General features: G+C 44.7%; 1 protein-coding gene across 1 annotated transcript in view; it reads left to right on the plus strand.

Moving 5' to 3' along the window:
* The window catches only part of PIK3R6 (phosphoinositide-3-kinase regulatory subunit 6), a 688,429-nt gene that overhangs the window by 665,824 nt on the left and 9,067 nt on the right, over positions 1-13,538 (plus strand). Inside the window, exon 20 of the mRNA XM_086930633.1 lies at positions 11,040-11,152. Within this exon, the coding sequence (XP_086786759.1) occupies positions 11,040-11,152 (113 nt within the window). The remainder of the gene's footprint in view (positions 1-11,039; positions 11,153-13,538) is intronic.

Genomic DNA, 13,538 nt, shown 5'->3' on the forward strand with positions numbered 1-13,538 from the left:
CTGTTCCATCACAGGTGTGTCACCCTAGGCACAAGCATCGGATGCTGGGTTCCAGCCTTGATAAACAATATCATTCATCCAGTAGTTTATATCATTAGTAATCTTTAATTCTTGTTTTCACCAATTCATTCACATTGATTTCCATTTTATTCATATTAGGCGTCGACATAAATTATTCCACTGCATTTCGGTGCAATCTGCACCTTCATCAGGGAACGCCTGAAAATTAAACACATAAACATTTTCTGTAATCAAACTCTTCATCTCTATCTCATAAACTCACACAAAATCATATTAATTCATCATATACAACTTAGGTATCATATTGTGAACTTCAGTAGCTCTATCTAAACTCCTTTAGTTAAAAAACATTTCTTCGTGTATGACACTCGGCGAGGATTTTCACTCCCTGTTCTAACCGTTAATCCGTGTAACATTGCGCGCTTGCCGCTGCCCGCTTGGGCATTCACACATTACCGTGAACGTTCTACCAGCCGTTAGGGGATGTTCCCCGAGTTCGTCTCTCACCTTAATTGTAACAGGATTAGTCCTAGTTACGCGAAGCTACTCCGCTCCGTGTAGCTGCTACGCTGTTGGTTCAAACACGATTCTAGCGCATGCGCACCTTAAGGAAGTTCCGGTGTTTTTTTCAAGAGCTACTCAAAAATAACTATCTACTCCGAGGCTTTCTCCTCAGATACAAAACATTCGCTTCTCAATCTCACGGGTCCTACGCTATCAGCATTATCAAATGTTATACTGTTGTATGCATGATGTAGAGAACTGCTATAACATGAATAATACTCAGCATATACTGTTAGCTTTACAATGATATTTACACTTTACAGATAACATGTCAATTCCATTCTTTCGTTAAGCCCATTGGGCTTAAGACTACACAAGTGGTAAATCTAATAATTTTCCCTCTGTAAGAGGATCTTCTCGTTCAAGGGTCCTTCTTTTTTTGGTACAATTTCCAACACGCAAGCCCTCAATTGGCTTATGTTATGTTTTTTCTCCATAAAATATACAGCTACTGTGGATTTCAATTGTCCTGTTCGTATGTTACTTTTGTGTTCGTTCAATCGGGTCTTAAGTTTCCGTTCAGTGTGGCCCACGTAACCTTGTCCGCATGGGCATTTTAGTAAGTATATAATGTTGGTTGTGTCACATGTGGCATTGAGGTTCAGAGCAATTTTATGACCTTTCATCGGGTGAGTGATGCTCGCACCCTTCATTATATTATGGCAGTTTCCACAGTTCAAACGTGGTACTGTTCCTCTGAATGTCTGTTTAACCTCTCTTTGGGAGTTTTTAATAGTTCACCAATATTTTTGCCTCTGGTAAATGCGAACAGTGGTTCCTGTTGGAATATTCCTTTGAAATCCGGTTCTAGTTGAACCATTTGCTAATTTTTTCAGATGATTTTTTTTTAAATTCGCGCTTACGTTGGAATATTTACTGACAGACGTTATTCTTTGTTCTTTGATTTTTAGTGTCGCTGTTAGTAACTCTGACCTGGTTTTTCTGTCTGTTCTTCCCCTTGATTCTCTGATTATTTTTTGTGGATAACCTCAGGCTTCAAATCTTTCAGCCATGATGTCTAACTGTTGTTGACAAGTGTTTTCTTCCGAGACCAACCTTCTCACTCTAAGAAACGGAGTATGGTAGATGTGTTTTCAATGATTGAGGATGGTGACTCTGATATTGCAATAAGTTGTTTCTGTCTGTAGGTTTACGGTATATGTTGGTTGTGAAGGTTGTTCCTGCTTTAGAGATCTCTACGTCCAGAAATTGTATGACATCCTTACTCAAGGTCCAAGTGAAACCTATTCTATCATTTTTGGTATCCAGAATTTCCAGTTGTTGTTTTAATGACTCTTCTGTCCTTTTCCATATCAAAAAGATATCATCAATGAACCTCACAAACATGAGGAGGTTGGTGGCCCATTTATCATCATGGTAAATATGTTGGTCTTCGAATGCCGTCATGAATAGGTTAGCATATGCCGGTGTGGCGCAATTCCCCATCGATGTACCATTCAATTGACTGAACCACTTGTCTTTATAGCAAAAGTAGCTGTTGTAAAGTGTGAACTGCATTAGTTCCATTAAGAACACTTGTAGGTCATGTGGATATGTACTTTGTAGCAAAACATTTTCTATGGCTTCCAAGCCTTCCTGGTGTGGTATCGATGTGTACAACGATTTTACATCAACTGTTGCCATTATGCTTTCATCATTTATCTCCACTTGTTGTAGTTTTATCAAGAGGTCTGTTGTGTCTTTTATGTATGACAAACTCTTAGATACCAATGGCTGTAGATGTTTATCAATATACTTTCCTACAGGTTCGTGGATGCTCATTTTTGTGGAGACTATTGGACGACAAGGTGGCTTAAGCAAGTCTTTATGTACTTTTGGTACCATGTACATATATGGGCTCTTAGGGCTGTCAGGGCTGTCTTGTGTGAGGTACTTTTTCCCTTTCTCACTAATGATACCATTGTCCACTGCTTTTGTAAGGATGTTTTGTAAGATCTTTCTCATTTCTTCGGTAGGATTCGCTTGGATTTCCATATATAGATTTGGATCCTCTAGATGTTCTTTAACTGTATTTTCGGAAAATCCTGTATTGAGTATCACCATCGCTCCTCCCTTATCAGCTTTTTGACACATTATTTTCTGATTTGCAGCTATGCCTTGTATAACTCCAAATTCCTTGTTGGACATATTCCAATGCTAGAACTAGCACTAGAACCGGATTTCGAAGGAATATTCCAACAGGAACCACTGTTCGCATTTACCAGAGGCAAAAATGAAGTTGAAGTCTATGCAAAACGTCGTCAAACCAGACCATATACCTCACAGACGGACACATCCTCAACTGATAGTGAAAAATGAACTAATGAATTGCGAAGAACAACCAAAACACCTAGACCACAGAACACAGAAGCACAACCGACACCTGAGGCTTTTTTAGGCGAAGGCCCAGAAGAAACAGTAGACCCCGGAGGGGACGTAGTAAAAACAAAAGAAAAAATCTCAGCCACAAACAATGTGACTTCAAAGAAGGACAAAAAGAAAAACTATTAAACAAACCAGAGAACTTGGTCATAAACATTTCAGATCAACATCTGAGTACCATCCAAATAGAAACACTACAACGGGGATTGTCCTTTGTACCTACAGTCCGTACCAATCAACTTGAACTTGAAGTGAGTCTTTTTAACCCCTTCGATGCTGATGACGAGCTCAGCTCGTCATCAGCCACGGGTGTCGTGTGCTGATGACGAGCTGAGCTCGTCATGTAACGCGGTATTTTGAAAATTGCCGCACACGGCAAAAATTACCGCAGCACCGAAGGGGTTAAACTCACACGGAAAATGAAATTAAGACATTTTTTTGAAAACGTGATTATAGACCCAACACCAAAACAGGAAGATGAGCTGAAAGGATTAAAAACCAAGAGTACTTACATGCCACCCACGTCGCATAAAACCATTGACTTGTTTGAGAACTTATGTAAACAAGAAATAAGTAAAATCAACACCAACAAGTAAAACAAGCATCGGAATATGTCCAACAAGGAATTTGGAGCTATACAAGGCATAGCTGCAAATCAGAAAATAATGTGTCAAAAAGCTGATAAGGGAGGAGCGATGGTGATACTCGATACAGCATTTTACGAAAATACAGTTAAAGAACAACTAGAGGATCCAAATCTATATATGGAAATCCAAGCGAATCCTACCGAAGAAATGAAAAAGATCTTACAAAACATCCTTAAAAAAGCAGTGGACAATGGTATCATTAGTGAGAAAGTGAAAAAGTACCTCACACAAGGCAGCCCTAGGAGCCCATATATGTACATGGTACCAAAAGTACATAAAGACTTGCTTAAGCCACCTTGTCGTCCAATACTCTCCACAAAAATGAGCATCCACGAACCTGCAGGAAAGTATATCGATAAACATCTACAGCCATTGGTATCTAAGAGTTTGTCATACATAAAAGACACAACAGACTTCTTGATAAAACTACAACAAGTGGAGATAAATGATGAAAGCATAATGGCAACAGTTGATGTAAAATCGTTGTACACCTCGATACCACACCAGGTAGGCTTGGAAGCCATAGAAAATGCTTTGCTACAAAGTACATATCCACATGACCTACAAGTGTTCTTAATGGAACTAATGCAGTTCACACTTTACAACAGCTACTTTTGCTATAAAGACAAGTGGTTCAGTCAATTGAATGGTACATCGATGGGGAATTGCGCCGCACCGGCGTATGCTAACCTATTCATGACGTCATTCGAAGACCAACATATTTACCATGATGATAAATGGGCCACCAACCTCCTCATGTTTGTGAGGTTCATTGATGATATCTTTTTGATATGGAAAAGGACAGAAGAGTCATTAAAACAACAACTGGAAATTCTGGATACCAAAAATGATAGAATAGATTTCACTTGGACCTTGAGTAATGATGTCATACAATTTCTGGACGTAGAGATCTCTAAAGCAGGAACAACCTTCACAATCAACATATACCGTAAACCTACAGACAGAAACAACTTATTGCAATATCAGAGTCGCCACCCTCAAGCATTAAAAACACATCTACCATACTCCCAGTTTCTTAGAGTGAAAAGGTTGGTCTCGGAAGAAAACACTTGTCAACAACAGTTAGACATCATAGCTGAAAGATTTGAAGCCCGAGGTTATCCACAAAAAATAATCAGAGAATCAAGGGGAAGAACAGACAGAAAAACCAGGTCAGAGTTACTAACAGCGACACTAAAAATCAAAGAACAAAGAATAACGTGTGTCAGTAAATATTCCAACGTAAGCGCGAATTTTAATAAAATCATCCGAAAAAATTGGCAAATGGTTCAACTAGAACCGGATTTCAAAGGAATATTCCAACAGGAACCACTGTTCGCATTTACCTGAGGCAAAAATATTGGTGAACTATTAAAAACTCCGAAAGAGAGGTTAAACAAATGGAAAGGGGCGACCACTCGGTCCCCCCGAACGTATGGTTGGGTGCCCCGATCCCCCCGGGAAGCCATTTTGGGCGGGGGCGTGGCTCGGCTGGTATGCCCGAAGCGGCGTAGCCGGGGCGCGCCTTTTCCCACCCAAGAGGGGTTGTCCTAGACACCTACACCGAAGACCACGCCCAGTAGGCGTACCGGAGGAGGGTACACGCCCTCCCGCAAAAGAATAAATAGAGCGGGAATCCGAAGAAGCGTCCTCTTGTTCCTGTGCTCTGAAGGCTGCACCCACTCGTCGCTCGTGAGCCCTCGACGGAACAAGCAGCAATTTTGACCCACTCACCAGCCCCTTATGGCAATGTTTGTTTTAAATAAAGTTTTGCTGAGATAGGCCTTTTTTCCTTTGTAGAAAAGTAAAGGAATGTTTAAATTAAGGATGTGACTTCTGCCTGTAGGATAATGTTTTTTCTTGGTAGGAGTAAGCAGTCGTTGACACGTCAAGGCAATGTCTGAATTTTTTCTTCCTTAGTAGGTAAACAACTGTCGTATTTATTTTGGTCGGGCGGTAAGGTCATGATCGGTGAGCAGTAATTTCAAGGTCCCTAGAGGGGGGCGCCATACCCCCTGCTTCTCCCTCTTGTCAAGTCTCCTGGAGTCGAGATGACTTACTTCTCCTCCGCAGAGAGCTGTGCGGGCTCTGCCCCCACAGCATTGATGCAGGGACTAATGCGGGCTGCAGCCACTGTGATTACACCTTCAACACAGGTAAGGCGCTAACCGCAGGCCAACATACTTTGGTATGTGGTCTACTAAACGTACGCTCCCTACGGAAACACTCCCTCGACATCCATGACATTCTCACTGGGAAACAATGGGATCTGTTTTTCCTCACGGAAACTTGGCTTGACCAAGACTCCATGCCGGAGATCATTGAGGCCATCCCTAAAGGTTATTGCCTGCAAAGGCTAGACAGAATACGGGGGAGAGGGGGCGGCATAGCCATTGTTGCTCGACAAGATTACCAATGTCAGCTAGATCGCACTGTGATTGACGACAGTGAGGCTGGCGCCTTTGCCATTTCTATTAATGGCTGTTTCACCCTGAAAGGCCTGTTAATTTACCGTCCTCCTGGCTCCACTACAGCCTTTGTTGAAAAGTAAGTGGAAGGCGTCACAGAAGCCGCTTTACGCTCGGACAAATACCTGGTCCTAGGGGATCTTAACTTACATCTAGATACCCCCACGGACAGGGTGGCGAGCGAGCTATGCCACACGATGGCCAGCTTACAATTTGAACAGAAGGTATCGCAACCCACCCATAAGTTGGGCCACCTTCTGGACCCAGTTTTTGCTAACTGGAGTCAAGTGGATGCCCAAGCCCCGATTCCCATCGCATGGTCCGATCATCTCCTCGTCCCCTTTACCATCGAAATACAGGGACCTCGCCCCAATGACCCTCCCGCTGATAAACACCCGAGGCGCAGATGGACAGCGTTCTCCCAGGCCAAATTAAATCTGGCACTCACCGAGAAAGGTCATCCTGGGGGCGACGGGGTTGATGAAATTAATTCCAACCTGGACCAGCGCATTTTGGAAGCCCTGAATCAGGTGGCACCTCTGGGTATGGCGAAATCAGGCGGCCGAGTGCAACGGTCGGCACCTTGGTACAATAAGGATCTGCGAACGGCCAAAGCTGCATGTAAACGCGCCGAAAGGCAATGGAGGATTGCATACTCCATGCAGGCCAAAACAGTTTACATAGATTGCAGACGTGCCTATCACATGCTGATTAGGAAGGCCAAATCATTGTACTACTGCAATAAAATTGAGGAAGCAAAGCAGTCCACCAAGGAGCTTTTCTCTATTTATAAATCTATTGCAATAGGAAAATCCGCCGCAGTACCCAAGAAACTTTGCACCACGGAGGGCTGCAATCGAATTGCTGAGTACTTTGCAACCAAGGTCTCCAACATATACAACTCCTTCCCCCAGAGGACAGACAGCGGCCTTGCCCCCTTGGAATTCCCAAGAATGGAAGGGGACATCGGTTAACCACTTTTGTCACTCCTTCCACTACGGAGCTTCTCCGTATTTGTGGATCTATAACATCCGGTTCCCCTAGAGATCCGACCACTCCTAGTCGGCTAAAGGACAGCTTGCCAGTACTAGAGCCCTATGTGCGTCAGCTGCTGGACATCTCCTTTGAGTCTCAGGTGGTCCCGAAGGCCTAGAAACAGGCAGTGGTACTTCCTCTGCAAAAGAAGGCCAACGTTAGCTTCGAAAAACTGGATAACCTCCGTCCTATTTCCCTCCTTCCCTATATGGCGAAGGTGGCGGAAAAAATAGCCAACATACAGCTCATGCAGTTCGTGGAGATGGCTTCGCTACTCCACGACTCGGTATTTGGCTTACGCCCCCGTCACTCGACGGAGTCCGCTCTCCTCGTGGCGGTGGAAGCACTCAGACAGGGAGTAGACGAGGGCCAAACGATGGCATTGATCCTACTAGACTTCAGCGCAGCATTCAACACTGTAGCACATTCCACCTTGCTACAGTGTCTGAATGGAGGAGGGGTGACAGGAGCTGCGCTTGGTTGGATCAAGTCCTTCCTTTCTGAGAGGTGCTTTCAAGTCAGATTAGGTGATTGCTACTTGAGTTGGGCCAGGGCGTACCTCAGGGTTCGTCCCTGAGCCCAACTCTATTCAACATTTACGTCTCCCCCCTGGCGGCTATCGTGGAGGGGTATGGTCTCCGCCTGGTGTCCTACGCCGATGACACGCAGTTGGTCATCTCCCTATCGCGCGCGCCCGGACTTGCGGCGGACATCTTCAGGAACTGCATGAAAGACCTTGCTGCCTGGATGTCTGCAAACTGTTTAAAGTTAAACGGGAGCAAGACCGAGGTGCTCGTGGTGGGGGGTGCAGCGTCTGCGTGGTCGTCGGCGTGGTGGCCACCCTGTCTGGGGGAAGTTCCTGCTCCCTGCCGTGAGGCCAGGAACCTTGGCGTGTGGCTGGATAAGGACCTCACCTTTGGCCCACATGTCGGTCGGGTGGCAGGGATTTGCTTCAGTGTTCTGAGAGCTCTTAGGAAAGTATTAGATCTGCTTCCCATTTCTGCTCGTCAGACACTGGTGCATGCCTTGGTCACCTCCCGACTTGATTATGGGAACCTGCTCTATCTGGGGGCCACAGGCAGGGTCATCGGCCGGCTGCAGGTTCTTCAAAACGCGGCAGCGCGGCTGGTCCTTAGACTCCCTAGGAGGTCATCCGCCAAACCAGCCTTGCGGGCGCTCCACTGGCTCCCCATCGAGAGGAGAGTGGAGTTTAAGGCCCTTGCCACCTGTCATCGTATCATGAACGGCAAAGCACCTCTTCCGCTCCAGAGCCTAGTAGCCCATTATGAGCCTGCGCGCAGTCTTCGGTCCTCGCAGACCGGGCTGTTAAAAGTCCCAAGAATATTCAAAGCTCGTATGGGAGGCAGATCCTTCAGATACCTTGCTCCCAAGCGCTGGAATAATCTTCCGCTGGAACTTCGGCTTGAACCCTCCGAAGTCCAGTTTAGGAAAAAACTTAAAACGCACCTTTTCAGTAGATAGCTTGGTTGGGAGGAGGGGGGACAGTCACTCCACTTGTCATAGCGCGGGGACACGCCAGTGGCATAACCAGGCGCTTAATAAATGTCCATTAATAATAATAATAATAATAATGGATGGGAGCGCCCGGGGGGAGGCGGCCATTGGCCCCTCCCACGGGGAGGCGGCACCCACTAAGGATGGGTCGCCTAGGGGGAGACGGCCATAGGCGCCTCCCATGGGGGGGAGGCGGCTAGATGTCCCTCCTACTAATTTCCCGGGGGCCGGATATCCGCGACGGCGGATAGAGAGTGTGGGGATGGGGGGGGGGGGGTCCACGCTGTCCTTCCTACAGATACCTCACACAGGAACTCGGACGACCTTTAAGATGGCGTCGAGTCGAAAGGGGGCCCCCACCACGACAAGGGAAGTTACAGTTGGCAATGAGGGTAGAGTCCTCTGCGCATGCGCCACTCACACCGTGAGGGCGTGAGTTTTGGTAGTAGGGATCTGACACCGGTTAAGACCTTGCCGTTGGCCTGTAATGCTAGGATGTACAATTTTAATTTAGAATGTATGCATTTGCAGGATGTTAGACTCGGCTAGGAAACCTTTGTATTAGAGATCTGTTAAGGTTAGCCAAAGAACATGTCTTCATCGAAATGTAATAAATGTAAAATTGTACATAATTATGAAACTTTTATTTTATGTTTTAAATTTTGTTTCATATTTTAATAAATACGGCCAGGAGGGTGACTCCCTCCCGCCTTCCAAAAGTTCAAACCAGTGTCCGACTTCTCCCATCCTTGGGGATTGTGTTGGGAGGGGGTGGCGGGCATCCCGGCCATACAGACATTCAGCGGAACAGTACCATGTTTGAACTGTGGAAACTGCCATAATATAATGAAGGGTGCGAGCATCACTCACCCGATGAAAGGTCATAAAATTGCTCTAAACCTCAATGCCACATGTGACACAACCAACATTACATACGTACTAAAATGCCCATGCGGACAAGGTTACGTGGGCCACACTGAACGGAAACTTAAGACCCGTTTGAACGAACACAAAAGTAACATAAGAACAGGACAATTGAAATCCACAGTAGCTGTACATTTTATGGAGAAAAAACATAACATAAGCCAAATGAGGGCTTGCGTGTTGGAAATTGTACCAAAAAAAGAAGGACTCTTGAACAAGAAGATCCTCTTACAGAGGGAAAATTATTGGATTTACCACTTGTGTAGTCTTAAGCCCAATGGGCTTAACCAAAGAATGGAATTTGCATGTTATCTGTAAAGTGAAATTATCATTGTAAAGCTAACAGTATATGCTGAGTATTATTCATGTTATAGCAGTTCTCTACATCATGCATACAACAGTATAACATTTGATAATGCTGATAGCGTAGGACCCGTGAGATTGAGAAGCGAATGTTTTGTATCTGAGGAGAAAGCCTCAGAGTAGATAGTTATTTTTGAGTAGCTCTTGAAAAAAACACCGGAACTTCCTTAAGGTGCGCATGCGCTAGAATCGTGTTTGAACGAACAGCGTAGCAGCTACACGGAGCGGAGTAGCTTCGCATAACTGGGACTAATCCTGTTACAATTAAGGTGAGAGATGAACTCGGGGAACATCCCCTAACGGCTGGTAGAACGTTCACGGTAATGTGTGAATGCCCAAGCGGGCAGCGGCAAGCGCGCAATGTTACACGGATTAACGGTTAGAAGGGGGAGTAAAAATCCTCGCCGAGTGCCATACACAAATAAATGTTTTTTAACTAAAGGAGTTTAGATAGAGCTAATGAAGTTCACAATATGATACTTAAGTTGTATATGATTAATTAATATGATTTTGTGTGAGTTTATGAGATAGAGATGAAGAGTTTGATTACAGAAAATGTTTGTGTTTAATTTTCAGGCGTTCCCTGGTGAAGGTGCAGATTGCACCGAAATGCATTGGAATAATTTATGTCGATGCCTAATATGAATTAAATGGAAATCAATGTGAATGAATTGGTGAAAACAAGAATTAAAGATTACTAATGATATAAACTACTGGATGAATGATATTGTTTCCTTAAATGACATCAGTGTATTGGAACCTCTGAGGTCATTGATTCTTGTAAATTGTACTGATGTATTGGAATCTAAAGACGTGTCATGTTAACTTGTTATGACTTGAGATGTGGCAGTTGAAGCTCTAACTTGTATCCAGATGGATGAGATCTTTTACTGGGAATAAACTTACTTCAGCAGCCTTCCTGTGTCCAGTCATTTACTACAGGAATGCTTCAACCACACTTTGCAGTTTGCTGGATGCCTCATGTGAGAAGGTTTAAAAAGGTTGTTGTGAGTGTAATCAGGGTGGCCTTGCCAGTCCATACCGGTGCCCATGTATAAATGTTTTTGGTAGCACAAGACTCATTAGCAGGAATGGAACTGACTAGTTTTTCATGTTTCAGTGTGATACCAGCACAGTGCGAACTTCCTGCATTAAAGCCCGGAGTCCCAGCCATGCATCCTTCACCCTGTGCATGGATAAAGATGTGAGGAGAACATACGACAAGGTGGAGAGGTAAGGCGGCACATTTTCTTCTGCCTGGTAAAGTTCTAATGGAACATGTTGCCATAAGTGACCCAGCAGTGTAAAGTACAAGTTTTACTACTGTCCAGCAGAACTCACCATATCACCCTTGAAATGATGAAAGCTGAATACGCCCGGTTAAGATTCAAAACTGTGACTTTCAGGTTGACTGTAGAGCATTGCCACAGAGGCATTACCCTGCTCTGCTATTTTACCAACTTTCCTGCACGGACTATCAAAGTCCTCTTTTAATATATATCTATGGAGCACTTTAACAAAATGTGTTTTGTTGCTGATTATAAGCTGTTACTCAAATTGAATGTGTTGAAATACAAAAGGGAAGGAGGAAATGGAATTTGTAAAATGCAACAAAAAATACAAAGTAGGATAAAGATTTAAAGATGCAGATGTGCTCCTAACCCCTTCCATGCTGATGACGAACCCCAGCCGCCATGCACTACGGTGCTCGTGTGCTGATGACGGCTGGGGTTCGTCACGGCCCGCCCCTGTTCGTGTTGTTTACAGCACACCAGGGGAATCGCGGCCGCATGGAAGGGGTTAAAAAACCCAAGCAGAATATGAGTCGGCAAGCTCAGTTTACGAGAATGGTATGTAACTATTTTTGAATGGTATTAAAAATTGGAGGAAATACGTTTGGGAAGCAGTATATAAGTACAGAATGAAAGGGGGGAGAGACAAAGTACACAAAAGAAGGGACGACTAACAGGAAGGTTTTAGCACATGAAAGAACATTATGAAAATCATGATTTGGTCAAAAAGGTAAACTGGGAGTGAGCTTGTTTGCTCTTAAACATCTCACCACGAATCACCATTAGAATGATTCCAAGATAGTTTTTTTTATCATGTTCTCTTTGTCAACATCTCAATTAGATTGATGTGCATTACTTATTTTGTGTTGCAATGTGCTGCTGTTCATGCGGTGACAAAACTCATTAAAATCTGAATGTCTGGGGAAGTCTGACTCCCATGAGACGTGCCTGATACAGCGTGCGCTGGGGCGTTACTTCCACTGGTGCAGCAGGTGCAGTGGTACCGGGCCAGAAGCCTAAGGGATCCACTGAACGCTGATTATTCCTGTATTTCACGGTTCAAACATGAGTGGGGGTGTGGGGTTGGGTTTATTACCCATTGGTACTCACAAACTTTCTCTCTGGGGCCAAATTTACAGTGTGGTTTATGGCCGAGGGCTGCACCAGTGGGGGCGGGGTCAGTGGGGGGGGGGGGGGCGGGGGTGAGGCTAGAGCAAAAAAAAAAAACTGTTGAGTACATGCCCCTGCAGCGGACGCTTTAGTCCACTGAGCCACCCCAGGCCCGGCATACACACATCTATCTCTAGCTCTCTCTGTCTCTCTGTCTCTCTATATCTCTCGCTCTCTATCTCTCTCTATATGTCTCTCTCTATCTCTCACTCGGTCTCTATCTCTCTCTCGGTCTCTATCTCTCTCCGTCTATATCTATCTCTCGGTCTCCATCTGTCTCTATCGGTCTCTGTCTATCTGTCTCTGTCTATCCCTGTCTCTTTCTGTCTTTGTCTCTGTATGTATCTCTGTCTCTGTATCCATCTCTGTCTCTATCTGTCTGTCTCTGTCTCTCTCTGTCTTTCTCTGTCTGTTTTCTCTATCTGTCTCTGTCTATCTGTTTCTATCTGTCTCTCTCTGTCTCTATCTGTTTCGGTCTCTGTCTCTGTCTGTATCTCTGCCTCTATCTGTGACTGTCCAAACAGGAAGCTTCCCCAAGGCCCTGTAGGAGAAAGCTATAAAAGCGCCTACAGCTGACTTTTAAAGGGCCTTTTTTGTTCACTCTTTTTTGTCGAAGAACCTATGGGGTGTTTGGGGGGGTTCTCCCCCCAAGAAAATGTTGAAAAAAGAGTGAACAAATGGTGCATTTTTAAGCAAATTTGAGGAAGCAAGAAGGTTAGTAAAGCAATTAGTGCCGGGCCGAATAAACATAGATCGGTCACTGCACCTCCCCTCACTTCACACCGCTTTGCTCTTGTACCTTCACCCAGCTCCACAGAGACCCATGCTCACTCACAGGTGTACACACACCTCTCTACTGGGGATTGGCAAGTAGACAGACAAATACCCACTAAAAAGCAGGCCCATCTCAGTCTTGAAACTGTAAAGCAGAGACACCCCAACGGATCTTATAATAGGAATTATAATGCAGACATAGTCAGACAATCAGCCTCCTCCCCCCCCTTCCATCTCAGATGTTCAAGCTTGTACCTCTGAAACACCATGCAGCATTCTAAAAGCCAGGAAGTAGGTAGGGGTATGAGGCATTAAAATATGTTTAAATAAGTACAACCATTACTTTTCTATCAACATATTGCACGTTTTATAAAATGGTGCAC

This window comes from Lissotriton vulgaris, chromosome 7, assembly GCF_964263255.1.
Source record: "Lissotriton vulgaris chromosome 7, aLisVul1.2, whole genome shotgun sequence".
Taxonomy (NCBI): Eukaryota; Metazoa; Chordata; class Amphibia; order Caudata; family Salamandridae; genus Lissotriton; species Lissotriton vulgaris.